The 19912-nt window shown below is 39.9% G+C and overlaps 2 protein-coding genes across 2 annotated transcripts; both read right to left on the minus strand.

Annotated features, from left to right (window-relative positions):
* Positions 1-1963: 1963 nt before the first annotated feature.
* On the minus strand, positions 1964-4740 carry LOC145489841 (uncharacterized). The gene is made up of 2 exons (XM_081468899.1): positions 4433-4740; positions 1964-3608 (listed from the first exon to the last, which is right to left on the minus strand). Exons 1-2 carry the CDS (start codon positions 4633-4635, stop codon positions 2720-2722), a joined length of 1092 nt encoding a protein of 363 aa, XP_081325025.1. The 5' UTR covers positions 4636-4740; the 3' UTR covers positions 1964-2719.
* A 138-nt stretch (positions 4741-4878) lies between these two features.
* Positions 4879-19866, minus strand: LOC145489832 (tetratricopeptide repeat protein 17-like). The gene is made up of 15 exons (XM_081468887.1): positions 19499-19866; positions 17280-17542; positions 16599-16821; positions 15683-15792; positions 14690-14837; positions 14064-14203; positions 13694-13892; positions 11632-13373; positions 10883-10988; positions 9991-10044; positions 9576-9653; positions 8723-8842; positions 8286-8372; positions 7824-7880; positions 4879-7215 (listed from the first exon to the last, which is right to left on the minus strand). The coding sequence occupies exons 1-15, from the start codon at positions 19613-19615 to the stop codon at positions 7048-7050; spliced, it is 3612 nt and encodes a 1203-aa protein (XP_081325013.1). The 5' UTR covers positions 19616-19866; the 3' UTR covers positions 4879-7047.
* Between the last annotated feature and the right edge of the window lie 46 nt (positions 19867-19912).

Raw genomic sequence — 19912 nt, forward strand, 5'->3', positions numbered from 1 at the left:
TAATACGCGCGGCAAAGTTCTGCACGGACTGTAGTCTACAGATATTTTTGTTCAAGGTGTTTGACCACACTGTGGAACGGTAGAGTAATTTACTGAAGACTGAGGCGTTTATTACTGTCACCAATTAATTGTTTACGATCAAGAACACGTGTAACCCGACTAATTTGTGCGAGGCTTGACACACAAGACAAGGTGGTTTTCAAAACATGGTTAGTTGTGACACAACTTCAATTATTTCCGTTTTGCGAGATCGAAAAACGGTTTCAACGTAATTAATTATATTTTGAATAAATCTGTTCAGTTTGCTCAACCAAAGAAAGTTCTAAATGATGAACACGCACGGGGATGCGTGGCGAGAGGTGAAGAGAGAGATTTCTTCCCGGGGGGGGGGGGGGTACTGCCTTATATGGGCTCAGGAGAAAATGACCCTCATTTTCTCTTGATGGGCTATATAGGTATGTGCGTCCCCAAACGGTATGGTTTTTTAGCCGTTTTGGTTATAAATAGGGTATGGTTTTTGCACTCTAGTTTTGAATTGGATATGTTTTCTAGAAGACGCTGCTTTAGCTTTAGGTAAGGGTTTTGGGAAGGGGGCCGCACAACTCCACCCTATTTTTCTAAGAGTGCCTTCGCGAGGATTTCTTTACGTGCGTTATATTCCTTGGTGCTTTTTATACCTAATCTTTCCTACGGTGCCTCCTTTAGTTGGAGTGCACACGTTCTGCCACGGTATTACGGGATAGTCCCGCGGGAGGATCATGTTTTCTATACCTTCCGATATCCTTACTGAATTTATAAATGACGTCTAGACAGGTTAAATTACTGCTGCAGATGATTTTACTATATTCGTTTTTTATTATTATCATTATGGTTGCTAAAAGAAAGAGAAGGTGAAGCTGGGGTAAGCTAAGAGAGTTAATCCTCCTCATAATCAATCTAATCTAACCTATGATCCCGTGTTGCGAAAAATATTTGAATGATAATCGACACATTAGCTTAAATAAGATGTCGATCAGATAGTTGTCCTTGAACATTAAAGCTTTGCTCTCGGAAAACTGCTCGCTTCTCGGAACAGATATTGTCCGCGGAAAAATATCCAAGCGTATTTTCGCGCCAAGTGGAGGCTATTGTTTATGTATACATATGGGCTTTATTACCAAGGTAATCCCTCTCAATTTATTAGACATGGTACCTAGTTCCTCCAAGGATAATATTACAAAGCGCGATGCGGATGTCCAAGTGAGCGAAATCCGCACATTAGCTTTTAACCATGAGACTAAAGCTTAAATGGAGGATTACACTGTCGCTTACCCTTTATCATCTATTGCTTAAAGTCTGCGTATACGGCAAGAGACCGTGAGACAGAGAAAGCATAATGCTACATTCATTTTAATGAAATTACAGAAAATATGCGGTGATTCCTTTCAGTGGAACGTGTGTGCGCGCACTAACAGAACGAAGCACCATCCCTGAGAGGGTCGAAATAACTTTGAGAGTTGACCACTGCACATGTGAGATTCTTTTCTCTCGTAAACACCATTCGACGTCTTAAGGCTAAAACAAGTCTCGCTTCAAATGCTCAAAACTAATTTAGCTTGTTATCGAAAGCCGGCGCACTTAACTGAAGATCAAACTGCCGTGTAACTAACCCAGGACTATCTTATACTTAAGGGCGGTGCCTACTAAATACAAAGGTTTTTGCGCCAGATTAGGACCACGCGGAAAAAGTAGATCTTTGCAAGGGCTATTGGAATCCACAAAGAAAAAAGGGGGTAGCCACACTTTTTTTCGAGATAATTAGCCTTGAATCTCAACAAAAATGCCGACATCAGCATTTTTCTGAAAAAAGAAGGAAAGGATATTTCTTTACAGACTTCCTTAGAATTCGCCTTTACAAACAGAAAAGCAAATACATTTAAAAAGATCTTTAAACTACATGGCAATTGGTAACATGAAGACCATTTTTGGTATGTTTTTAATGACAAAATCGTTGCAACAGCGCTTTTAGCGTCTCTAACAGCCTTACTCTGGTTCAGCTAAATTATAGTCTAAATACCTTTTGCTCACAACCAGAAACTAATCACGTGTTGAATAGGCTTGCCACTTCCATTTCGTAACATAAAATGTAGGGGTAACCACGCGTTTTTTTAAAGTTATTGATCTTTTTTGAAAACTTTTACGGTGCCCATTACATTTTTTCCTGTCACCTCCCCAGTAAGTAAGACATTTGCGTATCTCGCACTTTTTTCGCGTGCGCACTACGCCATCTGCAGTTACATATTTACAGTTGTATTTCAGTATAAGTTTGGGCAGATAACAGATAGGTTTTCAACTGGAAGACGTTAACAGTTAGTGGTTAGCAATATGCTGCTATTCTGGTGTTCCTGGTTTAAGTACAGGTTCATTAAACTTGATTTGGCCACAGTTGGAAAATTTTGCTTTTTAGTCGTGTACTTGGTAACATTGTTGATTGCGTCAACGTCAACCCACCATGGTTTGCGTGATGCGCAGAACGTGTGCGCACTAGCAAAAGTAGGCACCGTCCTTAAATTGGCGCCGGAAAATGTCTCGGTATTTTTCCTTTATCTTACATGATGTACATATATCAATACGTTGTTTACCACCGAATATACTGATTTTTATCTTACTATCCTGTGACTCATAACTTACTTTGGAATTAAAGGGATTATGGTGTAGTTCAGCTGTACTAATCAAATCTCTAGTTCACTCCGCCTTTTTCTTCAGCCCGACCTTCTGGAACAAAGTCGTCATACTGCGAAACTTTAACATAGCCGTAAGAGTTATTCGTCGAGTCCTCTTCTTCCTCTTCTTTCCTTCGTTTTTCTTCCGCATACTTTGACCACACCACCGTCATTAGGCCCACGATGATGAGCACACCCCCCAAATATTCCAACGTCTTCAGGACCTCCCCTAAAACGAAATATGACAAGATGGCGCAGAACAAGACCTGAAGAGGCCAGGTCGCTGTGACAAGTGACGCAGATATCTGCATGTTACACCACGAAATTAACAAGTAGCATAACCCAGAAGCGATGAATATGGCGTAGAGAATGGGGTAGATTTCTTCCTTAGGAAAGTACGTGAATTTTTCTGGCCTATTGACGTAATAAAGAGAAGCCAAGGCCATAAACATGGCGCCAAATAGATAACTCCACGCTGTAACATTCACGGGTTTTGTTTTCCAACACGAATCCTCTTTGTCGAAGATGAATTTTTTCTGAAGGAGGATGTACACCGACATGGAGAGTGTGTTTCCGAGAAGAAATATGTACCCCACAAACTGGATGTTACCAGAGGAGCTGGACCCCCCATGGTCTGCAGCTTGACCAGATTTCTTTTCTATGGTCATAACTATAGCTCCAGCCGCAGCTAAGAGAATGCCCAAACACTTTCCCCAGCCTCGCAAGGTACGGAAGTCTGGATACGGCTCTATGCGCACTATGATAGCGAGTAAAGCTGTCCACACTGGGATCGCAGGTTGAAAAATGGAGGCTATGTTAGCGTTGGTGTAGTAGATGCCAAGAAGGTACAGTAATTGATTTCCAAACATTCCTGTTAAGCCCAGAATGATGAATAGAGGAAGTTCCCTGGGAAAGAAACATAATGTTAGATCGTCACGGACCCAATACTAACCAGATTAGATACTTGGTTTGTTTTATTTGAGAAATAGTACATAAGTGTCAGGAAGTAGCTAAAGGTGTGTGTGCATGTAGGGGGCGGGAGGGGAGAGTTGCGGGGGATTAGGGGTTTATCATAACCGGCATTTACGGCTGTTCCCTATTATAAAGCAAGTAACCGTCACGGAGGACAGATTGCGTGACAAGACAAAAGCTGCTAATTTGTTCTCGACCGATGTCTCTCATGGAGCGAGCGTGGACAATTTATTGCGGAATGTTAGTGATATTGCCGCAATAATTTTGGCCGGCCCGATAGGTCTGTATAAATTTTGTCTTAAGGTCTGATAACCTGCCAATTCATGCGTGTTGAAAACAGGAAAACTATTTAAAACAACTGTCGAGGGGTCACTGTTCTACAGGTACCAGTAATTTATTTTAATACATCTTTATCATTCGGTAATAATAAACGACTGTACACTCATGGTTAACCTAACATCAACATCAGGGAAACAATAAATAGATGATAGAAATATTTCGCTCCAAGTTTAATAAAACTCTGACAACTTCATCCGGAAAATTAAAGTCACGTGAATATTTGTTCAGTAAAGTGTAAATGTCGTGATTGAAATTCAAATAGCAGGCGGCATTTCGCTTTATTAGCTATAAAATTTCGACCCAAAACGATTATAAAGGTCATTGAATTTTACTAACCTAATGGAAGCGTCCAGATTTCTTAAATTACTGATTAAAAGTAAGTATTACATATTCATTTCACAAGACGTATGAACTCTTACCTCAGTGACGGAATTTGAATTTTCTTCTCAGAGACAAAAGCTGCCATCAGAAGAACGGGAAAACAGCCCGCATCTCGAATCAAGCTGAAGATTAGGGGATCTGCTTTGCTTTCTTTAGCGAATTTGGAAACAATGACTCCATAAGCCCCAAATCCCAGCTGAACTACAACGAGAGCCAGCCAAACCAACCAGACACCCGCCATTTTGGATTGAGTAATCGTGTTCGGTCACGCACTCCTTTGGGTAAGGCACGGGCACGAGTTCACAGCGCGTGACAGTAGCACAATCTTTCCATGACACAGTCAACTGTTCGTAAGAATTATTTCGTAAACCTCGAATCCTTTTCAGTTTGCTAGAATTAGAAGACGATAAAAATATGGAACGCAATGATGAAATCAGGACCGGGCGACGGAAGGGGAAGGTAGAGGGTGGGAGATGAGAAAATTGGGAATATAAAAGTGGTCACGAAAAGCTTGAAATAACAAATAAAAGTCAATTTAAGTTTCTAGAACTTTATTTCAAAATAGAATAGGGAATCTAAGTTATCCAACAGGTTAAAAATAGCATTTTCATTTTTATTTAAGGAGTACGTAAAATGTTTTACTTTGAATTTTATATTTGCATTCCGGACCCAGGGGAGTCGTAGTTCATTCTTAGTTTGATTTTAAAAATATATTAACCATTTCACATTAGTGTCTCGCGTGTTCACGACTTTTTCACTACGGAAGATACGTGTTTACAAACATTGATTTTGTTGTTCCAAATTACAGACCGCGAAACAAAAAAACTCTTTGTTCCAGCAACCAATAATTCTCTTGTTATAGCCTGCGAAGCAGACGTTTCCTTTCCATTTTCCAGGCGGGGAAGGCGAGCAAACGGGCGCACTTGGGGTGAGCAAAAAAATGGGAGAGGTGGGGAGGGGGTGAGCAAAAAAATTAGGAGAAGGGGTAGGCGTGGGAAGCATAGGAATTCATTGTTTGCCCCACCCCCTCTCCCTGCTCATCATTTTTTCACACTCGCTCCCAGTTTCGTTCCTTTCGCGTGCTCTTGAACTACGCAGGCTACTCTAGTTGGCACATTAATGACGTCACCGCTATCTTCGCTATTTTTTTTTTGGTATAGCGCTCCATGAAAGACCAGCGACGCGAACAAATTTCCCAGTTACCAGTGGGAAAGGCAGGCACATTGCATCCTCTTTTGCGTTCAGGATGGTCAACAGGCTCTATTGCTCGTAAATTACAGTCCAATAAGCCGCCAGTTAGAGGTTTTCCAAGACAATTTCGCAGAACTAGCGAAAACACTTAGAATTGCTCTTAAGTGCTCCTATTAAACAAAGCGACACACGCTTTTTGACTGCTGTGCGCCTCAAAATTTCATCTTATTTTTTAAAAAAGGTTTCCTTTTAACAGTTTTAATTGCAGTCGGATTGAATACCTTTTAGAAAAATGTAGCTTTAGTGAAAAGGCAACCAAATGTAACCATCAGCGCCAGCAAATTGTTCAGCGGAGGGTCACGGATGGCCTCCTGCGCAGACGCTATTATGACTCGTCAGGCAATCTTTCCTCCTGTAAAGATTGCGTGACGAGCCATAGGGACGGCTTGGTTACGGCCCTCCTAAAAGGACACAAAACATATTGTGAACTACTCACAATAGTCTTGTCTTCTTTTTCTCTAACAAAGAATTCACAAAGTCTAGGGAGTCTTGATTTAAAGTTTTGTCCATATACATTTCAAAACACTTTCTCAGTTCGATTAAAGGATACCCACTATGTTGAACTTGCTGGTCCGTAACATACTTCAAGTAATCGGTCACGATTCATACCGCAATTAATATCCAATGCTAGATTACGGACTTTTCGTAACGTGTTTACGCTTAGATGCAGGCGACAGTTACGATAAAATCTGCGTCCATAAGTCTTTCCTCCTGATTGAATTTCATACATTTCTTATAAATTTAGTTCTTATAATTCACTGTGTAGAAAGCCTAGTTGAGAAAGAATTTATACTCCAATTTCCCAAAACTTGAAAATTTTCTCTACCAGCTTGACACTGTGTACCATTTACTACAGTTTACCTACAAGATTACCATATACCTTTATGAGTAGACGTTTTTCGAAATTGTAAACAACGAATCTCCGAAAACAATACAGCTTTTGCTGTCTACCAAAATAATATATTAAGAATTCATATTTTTCCTTTACGGGATATAACAACTGAACAAACAAAAAGAATATTGAATATTCAACAGAATACTGAACATCAAAATCCAAGTTAATTTCCGTCAGCGGGACGGCGAAATTGCAATTCATTTGTAATAGCTCCTATATTGATAAAAAAAACTTTTTTGAAGGAAAATAATTCTTTCCTAATTTTCCTCCACTCATTTTAAACGATTGAAATTAAGTTCACGTTTCAATACTTGTCTCTATAGTTTTAGAGGCTTTTCAAGCAAAGCGACTTAACAAAGCCTTAACAAAATATATCTATTACTAATAATACATTATATTCACTAGAATACCACGCTAGATCCTCCGATGTTAAGTGACGATCTTGAGTGATCTTTCAGTGATCTTTAAGTGACGGAGAAGACCCTGGTGACGAGGACCAGCTGGAGTTCAGTTTGGAGTGAGAAGTTTCTTCAGGTCAGCGGCTTCCTTTTCTAAAGCTTTTTGCTGCTTCCACAACACGCACTGAATAATCTTCAACCGTTCAACGGCAGGAGTGAAGCCTGGTTCAAGCTGTAGGGCCAGCAAGTAATGCTGGATGGCCTCAGGAATATTGTTCTATCATGGAAAAATACAAAGAAACATATTAACTTCATTTTTCTCTTCGGTTTCCGATTTCGATCTCCCCCAAAACGAAGTATAATATTGCCGTCTACGCTACCCTAATGGAGAGCGGGGGGGGGGGGGGGAGGGGGGGTCAGCGTGAAATTGTCAACGACCCACGCCTAATAAATTTTTGACTACTGAGCGGGAAGGCAGTTTTTTCAGTTGAAAATCCCCGTTTTCGACATTCCACGTCAAACGAAAGAGCCATATGAAGTCTCTACTTGGGGTAGGCTCTTCAAAAGTTGGTATTTCGATTGGGGATTCAATCTTTATGGGTGAACGAAAGGAAATTTGTTGCACGTAACATGGCGTTTCCTGGTGACAACCTGACATGGTAACTTTTGAACACTCAAGCAATTTTTTGATTTTCACTGGTGTTTTCACTGTCCGATAAAACTGAGGTCTAATTGATGTCTACATTAATCAACAAACAGTTCGTATTCTAATTTCTAGTTAGTATATTAGGGTCGTCACGCAACGCTTCTCCCCAACCATTGCGTGACGATCCCAACAACGGCTGCGAAGGACACTAATTTCTAGTCAGATCACGCTGTGCTCACCTGGGCTCCAAAAACATTGCCAAGAATGAAATGACCAAGAGCGAGACTGGGAGAAATCTGGAAAAAAGAAGAGATTTTAGCCAAGTACTCTTGTTTTACCTCAGTTTCTAAGACCACTGATCATCAACTTATTTCTCCTTACAATACCAATACATTGACAAGAAGACAGGTGCTGAGAATATACGAGATCATCAAATAGGGGATATTGTCTTGATGTACCCTAAAGTCTCAGAGTTGAACTTTAAAAGAATTTATCACAATGAATCAGTAAGAAGAATAAAAATTTTCGATAAGGATTCAAGTGTTTTAAAGAGGTGAACAGCTTGCAGGGAAAACGAACGGTGACAAGCGCAAAAAGCGCGAGTCGCGTGCTCCACTCGTTCGTCACGCAAGTTCTTCCCGTCCACGACGCCTGTAACACAATCAATACGTCACGGACAGGTCATTTCATGAATTGCTCACCTCTAAAGCCTTCTTAATCACTACAGCAGTGTCATCTAGCTGGCTTTCTCGTAGTAGAATACTGGCAAGGCCGACATGAGCGACATCCTGTTATAAAAACAATTCACTCACGTTAGTTAAGCAAACAAATATTCGTTATTAAACGATGAACTCTCTACAGCCACTTATTAAGTAATTAAATATATCAACAATTAAACATTGCAATAGAAAGCTGAGTTATTGTGAAATACAACTAAAACCCAGTAAAGCAGGCGATCATTTTTTTTTTTGCGTTAAAGATTTGTTTTTCGTAGTAGGTACAAAACTTCCTTAAATCGCTAATAAAACCAGGAAAACGGTATTTTGACGTGATCTTAAATTCTTGACAACTTTCACACTTATATAAGTCTTTGTGTGAATGGTCACATTACAATTAAATCCATCAGAAAACTACCTACCCTAGCATTCCAAGGAGAGTGGTAAAGAGCTTGCCGTAAACACTTAATGGCCTCCACAGTGTCACCTTGCACTCTCCAGTAAAGCGAAGCAATATTTAACAATACCCAGGATGAAGAATTCTAGACCCAGAAAAAGATAATAAACATGTCTGTTTCAGTCTAGGTAGCATAAAAAAGTCACTTTCATTAGCGGCACAAATTTACTACCCGGTTTTAAGTTATTGCACAAGTGCGCTCAAGCTAGGAGCGCGGAAATGGTCCAAAAATTGGGTCAGAAATGCGCTAAAGCTCCAACCACCTGACCAGTTTGACTTCATGGCCCGGAAGGGTTCATCCTTAGGATGTGCCGATCGTGTCCAGCGTATTCGGTCCCCTCACAAGACGATCATAGGGCGACCTACCCCTAGACTAGGAACGAGCGGTGAAATCAGAAAATGCGTGTGTCTGCCATAAATATATATAGGACTTGTACCTCATCCTAATGGGATACACAAAGAAAACGTTTTTGCTGGTATTTCACTGCAAAGTTCCTATTAGGAGTATTACTTTTCTTAAAACTTCCAAGCTACTTTAGCATCGCAAAACTACGACCAACAAGTACATGAACGCGGGTTTACTTACTGCGCATGCGCAATGCGAAATTAGTTTTTCTCGTTTCTTAGGGCATGAGTGTCAAAAGGACGTTCTTAACATTAGTAAGCACACTTAAAGGATAATCGACAACACGCGAAAATATAGAAGAAACTGGCGGACGCTACTGGTATACGTTTCGTCCAAATCTCGTTGTAGCGAAGACCTACAATTGCAGTGGAAAGAATCAACCATGGTTCTCCCAAATAAAGCTAGAGATCACCTTTTTCAAAGCGGTGTAAATACGCGTCCCCATTTCATCAACACTGTCTTGAATTGTTCTTCCCATTGTCAATAGCGTCTGACAAAAAAGAAAAAAGTGCGACATTTTAAGCAAAAGACATAGATTGAGCATTCTATGATGTTCGACTGGCTTAAACATTTTAATTGGACATGTCACTGTAAATAAATTACGACATAATCAATGTTGACGGTTACGTATTCATGTTAAGTCAAAAAAAAATAAAAAAATAAAAAGAAAGCATGTCACCTAGCAACGTCTCTGACAAAGAAAACGAAAGGCTCACTTTTCGGTAACAGGAGTCTGGCAGAGAGTGACGATTGAATGAAACGAAACACTTGACAAAATGACACGCAGAGAACAAACAGCTCTAAAACAAACAAAAAAAATAGCAAACCTGGGTGAGACCAGCTTCAGCCACTTGATCAAGATTAGCAGCATTAACCACGCCCTAATTGAAAACAGAACACAACAATCCTCGTATACAACCAAATTGAGAATATTATTGCGCTACCACTCTCTCCCGCAACCTGCCGCCATGTCCAACAATAAAAGACACTTTCAAGGCCGACAAGAAGTTTTCTACGTAACAAAATAATTGCCCAGCAGTCGAGATTGAGTGGGTTGGGGAAAGACCTGACTTAACACCTTGAGCAGCATAAAACAAAGACATAAATATTCTATGTTATATGGCTAGTTCACTTGGCTAGTTCACTTGGCTAGTTCTGTAAGAGGGCAAGATCAGAGAGTCTAACACCTTGTCAGTCTTCCGCAAGAAATTGTTTGCTTATTTTTACGATAAGTTCAGTGCTAATTTTTTTATCGCGATTACCTTATTTTTTAATATGAGTTTAGAGTAATTTTTAACTAGGTATACAATCATACAATGATACACTAAGGCGGAAACCTTGTATTCTGTTTTAAGCTGTCCTCAAATTCATTAGATTAACTTGTTCAATGTAATGCTATTTGGAATTTGTATTAAAGATTGAAGATTAAAGATTAAAGATTAAAGATTTAAGATTAAAGATTAAAGATAAAGATGAACCGAGATTGCCTGCTCGGGATTACCCGCTGTGTCCCGCAAGAAAATAGTGTGCTCTTTCCACACAATAAATCCTTTATTGACCAAGCTTGGACCGTCAAGATGGCTGGATATTGGCCTCGTTCTTTTTTTGCGTGTTTATGGACCTCGACTCCGTCTCAGTTTATAAACACGCAAAAAAAAAAATCACTTGGCAAACATCCAGCCAGCTTGACCTCACGCTTAGTCAATAACCCAAATATACCTGCAGGCTGCTGAACGTATGCAAGTTGTTCTTTATCTTTGCAGTACAGCGGGGCCTCTTGGGAGAATCGTCCACGTCACTTAAGAAGTCGATATGTGCCCGCACACTAAGCGGAAGAAAAAGAAGGTTAAATCGAAAAGCGATTTTTAAACTGCCTGAATAGTAGAGACGACAGTAACACACTAATCAAACTGGGCTCGAAGCATGTAACCGACTGCAAAGCGCGGGAAACGAAATTACATGTATCCTACGCAAAGAGCGGGAAAAGCTGAAAAGACGGTACACGAGCAAAGCGCGGGAAAAGCTGAAAACAAGGTACACGTGCAAATAAAGCGCGGGAAACGCTGAAAACATAGTACACGTGCAAAACGCACGAAAAGCTGAAAACATGGTACACATGCAAAGCGCGGGAAAAGCGAAGAAAGGTAACTGGAGCAAAGCGCGGAAAAATTATGACACATGTAACCTGCATAAAGCGCGGGAAAAGCTAAAATAACGTCACGTGTATAATGCGTAGAAGCTGAAGTCATGTCAAATGTACAAAGCGCGGGAAAAGAACAAAAGCATGTAACAGTCCGAGGCGTTCGTGGGAAAAATCAGAACGGATAAACGTATTACCTGTCAACACTGAGGAAAGGACAGTTGTAAATATTGTGCTACATTAATAATACAAGGCTGAAATAAAAATACAGGCAAAACAACCACTGACACCACACCAAGTTAAACGACAGTAGCAGTAAATAACTTACTCAATATTTTTCGTGTCCAGTGAAAGCCACGCACTAAACTGTTTGTTCCTGACAATAAGCGCCTCCACGCCTTCAATATGCCTGCACTCCTCATCACTCAGGTCTTGAAGAGAACCGTCTGTATGTACGTTCATGAAGCTTGTCTCGAACACACTCGAACCTGCGCCAACACTGTGAAGAAATTCTGCATTTTTGACTTGTTCCTTGATATTTTGCGACGCTTTTTTGGCGTCGAGTACTTGGCGAGCTTTGTAATCCGCTGTAGGCAGTTCTTGATTTACTTTTGAAGACGCTGAAACAACCGATTCTCGTCCATCACTAGAATTTTCAGGAGTTTCAGTAATAACAGTGGTCGCTCCGATATGATCATTTGCGTTGTCAAATTTTTTGTCGCTGGATTTACTTTTTGCTGCATTTGCTTCAGCAATGTTCCCTCCGCCATTTTCAAGTACGTTAGTTTCAGGGTTTTCACTACCACTCGTCGCCGCCTGTTCATGTTGTTTGCCATCGCTAGCTTTACTTTTCGCGGAAACATCCTCAGCTGCCTTCATTTCAGAGTTTTTGTTTTCATATGTGCTCGGTTTATCGACGCCTTTCTTTACGCTGGTTTCACTTTTAACAACATCTTCAGCAGAGTTAGTTTTATTTTGGCTTTCTTCAGGTACCTTCGCTTCTGACGTGCGTTCGCTCGCGGCAGAATCTGACGATGTTGTCGCTGAAATTTCATCTATCGAAGTTTGCTTCATTGAAACTGCTTCGCTATCCGAATCAAATGGCGGAATATCCTTGCTCGAGCTCGCTACTTGTTTGCTCGTGTCTTGAGTAACGCAATCCACAGTGAACGCCTCGCCTTTGCGCTTCTTCCTTCCAATATTCTCACAGTTCTTCACTTGGACAAGAAACTCTTTCTCTTTTAGAGGTGGTGTATGTTTAGGACCTGTAGGAAGAGTTGCTTTGATTTGTTGATGCTCAAACAGTAACTCAGCGGAGGCCATTTCTCTTGTGTTTTTGGAAGCAAAATTTGATCGCGGCCCGTTCTTACTCATTAAGATAGACTCTCCTTTTTGCTTGGCAAGTTTAGCATCTTCAACAGTAACACTTTTGGCAGTATCTTCGTTATTACGAGTTTCAACACCAGCTTCACGCTTCAACACTTTTGTTCCACTCTCGCCTCTTCGACCAGCGTTTACTTTCCTAAGTTCAGCATTTTTAAGACCACTTTTTTTCTCGTGTGTTATTGACGGGCCTTCATCTAAAATCGGTTTGTTTGACACCGTTTGCTTCTCCTTCTCGGCTTGTTTTCCTTTATCCTCAGCGACATCCACAGTTTGCGATGCAGAATTGACACGTGTGACAGTTTTGATGACGTTCTTTAAGCGACTCAACGCGAGTCGGGCCACTTCAAGATCATCCATATTTTTCTCCTCCGCAGAAACATTAGAATTATCTGACTGAGAATTTGTTGCTTCGAGCGTTTCACTCGTTTTGCTCGTCGACTTCTCGCTTTTTTCATCTTTTGTGCCGCTGTTTTTCAGATTTGTTCTAAAGTCAGGGGAACCCTTGAAAGCTTCACTCGGTGACTTCTCTTTTTCTAGTGATTTAACCTGCTGGTCCGTGCTAACATTTTCTTTTCCGTGGTTAGAATCTTGTTGAGTATGAGTTGACTTCCCAGCTTCTGAAGTTTTCGCCTGACTTGCATGTTGCTTTGCTTTACTATTAAGTTCAGGAGACATATGCACTTCCTAAAAGGTGAAAAGACCTGAATTTCAGTAAGGTTTTCATCGGTGAACAATGAAACACCGTTAAGTTACAAGCGTTATGATTTAGCAATCTTTTTTTTTATCGCTTATCGCTGCTTTCAAATGACTGCCACTCTTTGCAATACTTTCCAAGGGTCGTTACTTTCCAGAGAGTCGCCACTTTCGCGAATTGCTAACAATCATTTCAATTTTTTTGCTGTTTCCGTAAAGGAGTTATTTTCGGGGCTCCTACGCTTCAGAACTTCATACTATTTCATCAAGAAAGACGTTTATTCACTGAGGGTAAAATAACAAAGCCTTACCTGGTTGACGGGAACAGATCTGCTCTTACAGGCGTCAGGGTTCTTAGGCAGCCCCTCTGTTAGCAGGTATAGTCGATTGAGTTGCCGCTTAAACGTTTCTAGAGGAAGAACGAGTTTCTTTTCGGCTGCTTCACTGTTTGATTCTTTCGGTTCATCCAGCTCAGGCGTTGTAAGGCTATCCAACCTCTCATCAAACACTCTACAAAGAAAACAATGTTTATTTTTTTTATAGGAAAAAAAAAACACCAAACAAACAACAGCGAGCTTTATCTACGAGTGGCTACGAGTTTGAAGCATCAAGAATTTTTTAGCACAAGTTTTCTTGCAGAGAATTAGGCCAAACTTAAATCGAAATGAAAGACAGACTCACAATTGTCGTTCCTGTAAAAGCTCTTTCAGTTTCAGCTCACATCTGACCGATTTCAAGCGCTCACACAGCAATTCCGTGTCTGGTGATACAACCATTGTAAACTTGTAGCACAATTCAGCCATTTCATACAGTTTCAAAGACTGTTGAAAAAACAAATTAAAAAGAAATTATGTTCGCCTTGTTTGCCACTCTGACGGAAAAAAATATCATAAGTGAAAACAGGTATATATTCTAGCTATCATGTTAAGTTTGAAAAAAAGCCAAAAACAAAAACAACAACGACAAAAATGAAAACTTGCTTTGAATATTGCTTCCAAAAGACTCAACATACATGTAAGAATGCCTCTGAATATTTATTATTTGGTTTGCCTTTTTTTGTGTGAGAGAAACAACCAATCTTTGTGTAGCTGCTTCATCAGTATGGAAATTTTCAGGTTGAATTTCAGATGCCTTCTAAGCAGAGGAAAAAAATCAAAGAGAGACGTCTTCTTGTAGCACTCTGGTACCCAGGAGCCCTACAAACATTTTATCAATATGGTCTTATCTATCAGCCTGCTAAACGACTGAGCATTGAATGTAATGCACACGTAAGGAAAAAATGGAAATGAAAAGAAAGATGCACTCACAGCGTAGAGATTTCCCAGTAGGAAGTGATAGACAGAATATTCCTCACAAGTGTCCATAGCAGTGTGAAGGAGAACTATCGAGTCAAGGGTGTGGTTTGCATGGTGAAGGACTGCGGCAAGACTCATCAGCGCACGATCTTTATGTTCCCTGAGAGGAAAAATAAGATGATGTGATATATAAAGATAATGTTTAGGATCTGCAGTAATTAAAGAGTAACAGCAGTCTACACTGAGTCTGGATTCACACCCTGTGCTTTGTTTTATATGTACATAAAAACTGTACAACAGATAAGAGGAATAATTAGCCTGGTGGGGGTCTTTCATATAAAAAGGGCTGAGCTGCTCTTCATACCTTTTAGGGGTTAAAAAAGCAGTTTTGGTATCTCTCAGGGTGTTCAACCTCAAAAGGTCCAGAGAGGGAGCGTTTGCAGTACCTTTTAGGGTATTGAACCCAAAAAATATGACAGGAGATAAATGTTTGTTTTAGAATTGGTACCTCTTGGGGATGAAAATGTCAAGCCACACCCACAAAGCAGGATCTTGGTACAATTACTGGCAAGCATCACCGTCCCTTTTATATGGGTGCCCCTCCCCCGGCGGGGAACTCATTGCGGGTGAAGGTATGCCACCTTGCAACTTTTCCATCCAGTCCAATAGACCCTAATCATAAAAGGCATTGAAATTAGCCCAACTAGCCTCGTTTGAGAGTAAAAATACTTTGAATTATCATCTCAAAAACGAGGTTAGTTGGGCTAATTTTAATACTTACAAAATAATTTGTAATTGACAGCCATTTATGAATAGGGTCTATGGACATTCTGGATTTGAAAATTCAAACACTATAACTTTTTCAACTCATTTACTTTCCTTTTCTATCACTGGAATATTGCATCCTTATTTACATCTAAGTGCAAGTGAAGTACATGCATTGGTCTTAAATTCTGTTGTTAATGATTAGCTTTTATTGTTAACATTCCTTTATGTTTGCCTCACCTGGGCGAGAAATACAAAGCCTGTCTTAAACACTCAACAGCTTGTGGAGCATTTCCTTTAATTCTCCAGTAATATGCAGCAAGATTGAGTAGAACCCAAGAGCTGGAGTTCTGTTGGAAAGAAACCAAAATGATCAGTATTAAATGTCAAGAAATGGTGGCAAAGGGTAGGATAAAAAAGGCTTTAGAGGTTGAATCCTAAAAAATCTTGAGGCAGTTCCAACAGATGACCTACAGTGTATGTAACAACTTTCTAACAACAAAGGTTTGTAATGAGACCATAGTGGCAGTTAATTCTGTTATTTGCTAGCATAAAAAATGCATTCATTGACTACAGGAGAGGGAAGTGCCAGCATGAAATTGTCTCACTTGTAGAATATTCAAGAGTTTTTCAGTATGGACACTTGAGCTATGAACACTTGACACTTTTTCCTATATACTTTTTTAGTGGAGGCGCAGCAGCCTCATGGTTAGTGCGCTCACCTTCGGGTCGAGTGATCTGGGTTCAGGCCTTGGCCAGGGACATTGTGATGTGTTCTTGGGTAAGACACTTTACTCTCACAGTGCCTCTCTCCACCCAGGTGTATGAGTGCATACTGGCAAATTTAATGCTGGGGGGGGGGGGGGGGGTAAAATAAATAGAAATACTCCTAGTGGCTTCATGCTACAGAAACCGGGATAAGCTCCAGCCTGATGGGCCACTTATATGCAGACTATAGAATGAAGGCTATTCATATAATGTACAAGACAAGCATTTTTACAGACGAGTATAAGTATGCTAAATGCTACTAATATATGAAGAGCCCTCATTTTCTTGTCACTAAAAAATTGTACAAAAAATACTCAATGTTAAGTGTTCATGGTTCAAGTGCCTTTACACATGTACAGTAAAATCTAACCCTGAAATTTATATTTACCTTTTGTAATGCCAAACTCACTTGACCTCCCAACTCTTCCACAGTTTTAAAATAAGACAAGGCTGTCAACAGTGTTGTCTCTGTGGTGGCATTCAGCTGATGTCGATGATTGACACCCTCAAGATGGTCATAGCTGAATATAACAGTGGGTAAATCAGCACGGCAGATCGGTGGTTCAACATTTGAAGGCAGCGACTCACAAAGGTTGAGATGGTCTGGTATACTGACATGATTAACAAACAACAGTCATTATTAACCTGCTCTTATTTGTAAATACCCTTCAATGCATGAACTAATCCCCCTCAAAATTAATCTCTAGTCCAACAAAATGCCCATTCATACCATATTATATTGTAATTTCTAATTGGTGGTTCAAGTTTGTTTTAAATGTGTTATATAATTTCTAGATGGTGGTTCAACGGGTTTGGGATCATGTTTACTGAAGGCCTCTGTGGTTGAGTGTCAATCGATACCCTCGATGGACCTGCAATCGACACTAGATTGACATGTTGATTGACACTTGATCGACATCCTGAATGATTCTCAGCCGACACTGGGCCGACAATCAATGTCAAATCAGAAAAACAATAAATAATTAGAAGTACTGTTTTTTTATAACCTGCAACTTATAGTTTCAAGGGGCTTCACAGCTCAGTGATAGAGTGCTGGCTTATTACTTACTTGATGCCTTTCTTGGAAAATGGAAGAGTCATGTCCAAATGCAACTCAAACTCAGAAATGTGTCTTCCTGCATCGACACAGTCTGGATCCACTTTGTAAAATGATTTTTTCATTTCTATTCTCTCTTTCTCTCGTGCCTCTATCAATTTTCTTTTTTCTTCTAGATACTCTTCTCGTAAAATCTTCAACCTGTCAGATGCAGTCTGTTGTTGAATAAAGGTGACAAGGTCATATGGTCGTTTGAGATTGAAGATGGAGTCAACCTAAAAACAAGTTAAGCACAAAGTCAGCACAATATCAAAACTACAAAATTGCAATATTTAGAGAGGAAGCCATATCAGCCTTAGTAGGTTGTCATGTAGGTCCTCTAACCTGATTGGATCAGAATTTGGAGATGTTGGTTTTTGTGGAGGGAGGAATTAAGACAGGAGAAACCAGAGAAAAACCCTCGCAGCAAGGAGAGAACCAACAACAAATAAACTCAACCCACATATGACACCGGGGTGGAATCGAACTGGGACCACACTGGTGGGAGACAAGTGCTCTCACCCCTGCACCATCCGTGCTCCCCATATTCATGGCTACAGTTTAATCTTTCAACAGGCAGTTTCTGGATGCCAGTAGATGAGGTTACAAGTTTGACTTCAGCTGGGAGAGTTTTAATTAAGATAGTTAGGTAGAAGGTTGCATTTGGGCCAAGCTGAACCACTCAGCTAGAACCTACAGTACTGCCCCTGGGTGGAACATATTAGTTAGATATCTCCCCTGTAGCCTTTTTCCAGATGATGTACCCTTAACTGGTACACAGTCATACCCCTTGGAGAGGGGTGCTGCAAGAGTAAAGTGTCTTGTTCAAAAACTTTATGCAATCACCCTATCTAGCATTTCCAATTTGACAGTTTAATTGGAAATTATCTAATGTGCCAAATGTTAGGCCACAAAGCCTTTACACACACTCTTTATTTTTATGACAATGTTGAAAAAAAACTTAATACAATAGCCTTCTTGTTGGGAAACTCAGAAATTTTTCCTGAATAGCTTTGATCGCTAACTGATGAACAGTACACACTTAACTACTGGTCCTGAGGAAGACACTTACTTTTGTTTTCCCAAGAATCTTGATGTTTTCTTATACTAAGTTGAAGGAAATATTAAGATTTGAGGGAAAACAAAGGTAACTGTTTCTCAAGAGACCAATGTCTAAGTGTTTTGGAGTTAAGTGTAAAGTAATAAGGCAAGAAGATGTCAAAGTAACCTCTAAATAGTGGGAGAGCAGCAGGAATTGCTTAATTGTTGCCCAGCGGGCCACACTTGGATTTAGCCACTGCCATGTGACCATCAATCAAGCAATAAGAGTGCACATTAGATTCAACAAAGCTCCTACTATACAAGTCTTTATTTCACTTTCTATTCCTAGACTGATTTCTGATGAGACCAAGCAACTGAGAATTATTTTTGGCATTGTTTGATGCACATTAACAGTAACCCAGTGGAAGATAATGTTAACAAATTTTATATCGCTTAATTTTAGTGAAGAATTTTCTTTTGTGGGTTTAATAAGTGTAATAGTTCCTAATTAAAATGTTTGGAATGAACTTCTTAATGAAAATAACAAAATAACAACATACACTGTGCTTAATATTTCAGTTTTTAATTTCTTAAAAATTTAGGCTATTGTCCCCTTTTCGAGTAATCATTATTTTACACACACCAGGTGGAGGTTCTCTGTTCATACTATTCATACACAAAGCTTAATATTTCTCTGCAGGGTAGCATTTCTAACATAATCTAGAAAGCTACCGAGAATGTTTGCCACGTTTCCTTGAAAATATTCTTTATCAACAGAGATAAATAATTCATACTTCTGATTCATTCAGTTAAAAAAAGAAAAAAAAAACAGTGTTCACTGTTAACCTAAGTTGAGAGCATGAATTTAGCTAGCTTGGTTTTAAATACAGACGATCACATCTGCCTGACCAGCTTTTACACGTCCTGTCATAGAACATACGATCAGTCACAATAAAAATCAAATTACGTACACGATCTTTTGGTTAAACGTCAGGCTGCCCGCAGAAAGTGAAATCAAAGACATGTACAACGACAACTCAATTAAAAAACTGGGGTAATTATAGCTTAAGGTTATTTATTCAAACTACATGAACGGCGAATACGGGTAAAACTCGTGAATAATTTAATAGATAATTGTTTAAGTGTTGTACCTGTTGTTGAATTCTTCCATCCTCCGTAACGATCCAGTGTGTTGCTCCTTTGCAGAGTGGTTGTGACCATAAAATTCCAAGGGAAATATAATAAATTAGTGAACTAAAATCATACATTTTCTAAAGTGCTTCTATCTGCAGACGCTTCCACCATTTTCGAAGACGTTCTGTTTGCCAGAACCCAATCCCTTCTACATTATGCATTGTAGCTCGAGAACGAGGCCAAAGAGTGTCGCGTTACCGCACTGGCGTTTTTTCCGCATAACATGCCATGCCTTACAATTTTAGGCTTGATTCCAAAAAAAATATATATATGGCACACAAAACTTGCAGACATTCCGTGGAGGAAGTAATTCAAAACGTCTTATTCCCAGTAATTTGAAATTTTGGTGTTGGCCCGTAAGTGGTGGGGGG

This window comes from Orbicella franksi, chromosome 6 (assembly GCF_964199315.1).
Source record: "Orbicella franksi chromosome 6, jaOrbFran1.1, whole genome shotgun sequence".
Classification (NCBI taxonomy): Eukaryota; Metazoa; Cnidaria; class Anthozoa; order Scleractinia; family Merulinidae; genus Orbicella; species Orbicella franksi.

Coding starts and splice junctions, on each gene's coding strand:
- LOC145489841 (XM_081468899.1), bottom strand. CDS start 4,635: ATGGCGGGTGTCTGGTTGGTTTGGCTGGCTCTCGTTGTAGTTCAGCTG. Junction 3,609..4,432: donor ATTCAAATTCCGTCACTGAG/GTAAGAGTTCAT, acceptor TTTCTTTCCCAG/GGAACTTCCTCTATTCATCA.
- LOC145489832 (XM_081468887.1), bottom strand. CDS start 19,615: ATGTATGATTTTAGTTCACTAATTTATTATATTTCCCTTGGAATTTTA. Junction 17,543..19,498: donor ATGGAAGAATTCAACAACAG/GTACAACACTTA, acceptor ACTTGTTTTTAG/GTTGACTCCATCTTCAATCT. Junction 7,881..8,285: donor TGATTAAGAAGGCTTTAGAG/GTGAGCAATTCA, acceptor TCTTTTTTCCAG/ATTTCTCCCAGTCTCGCTCT.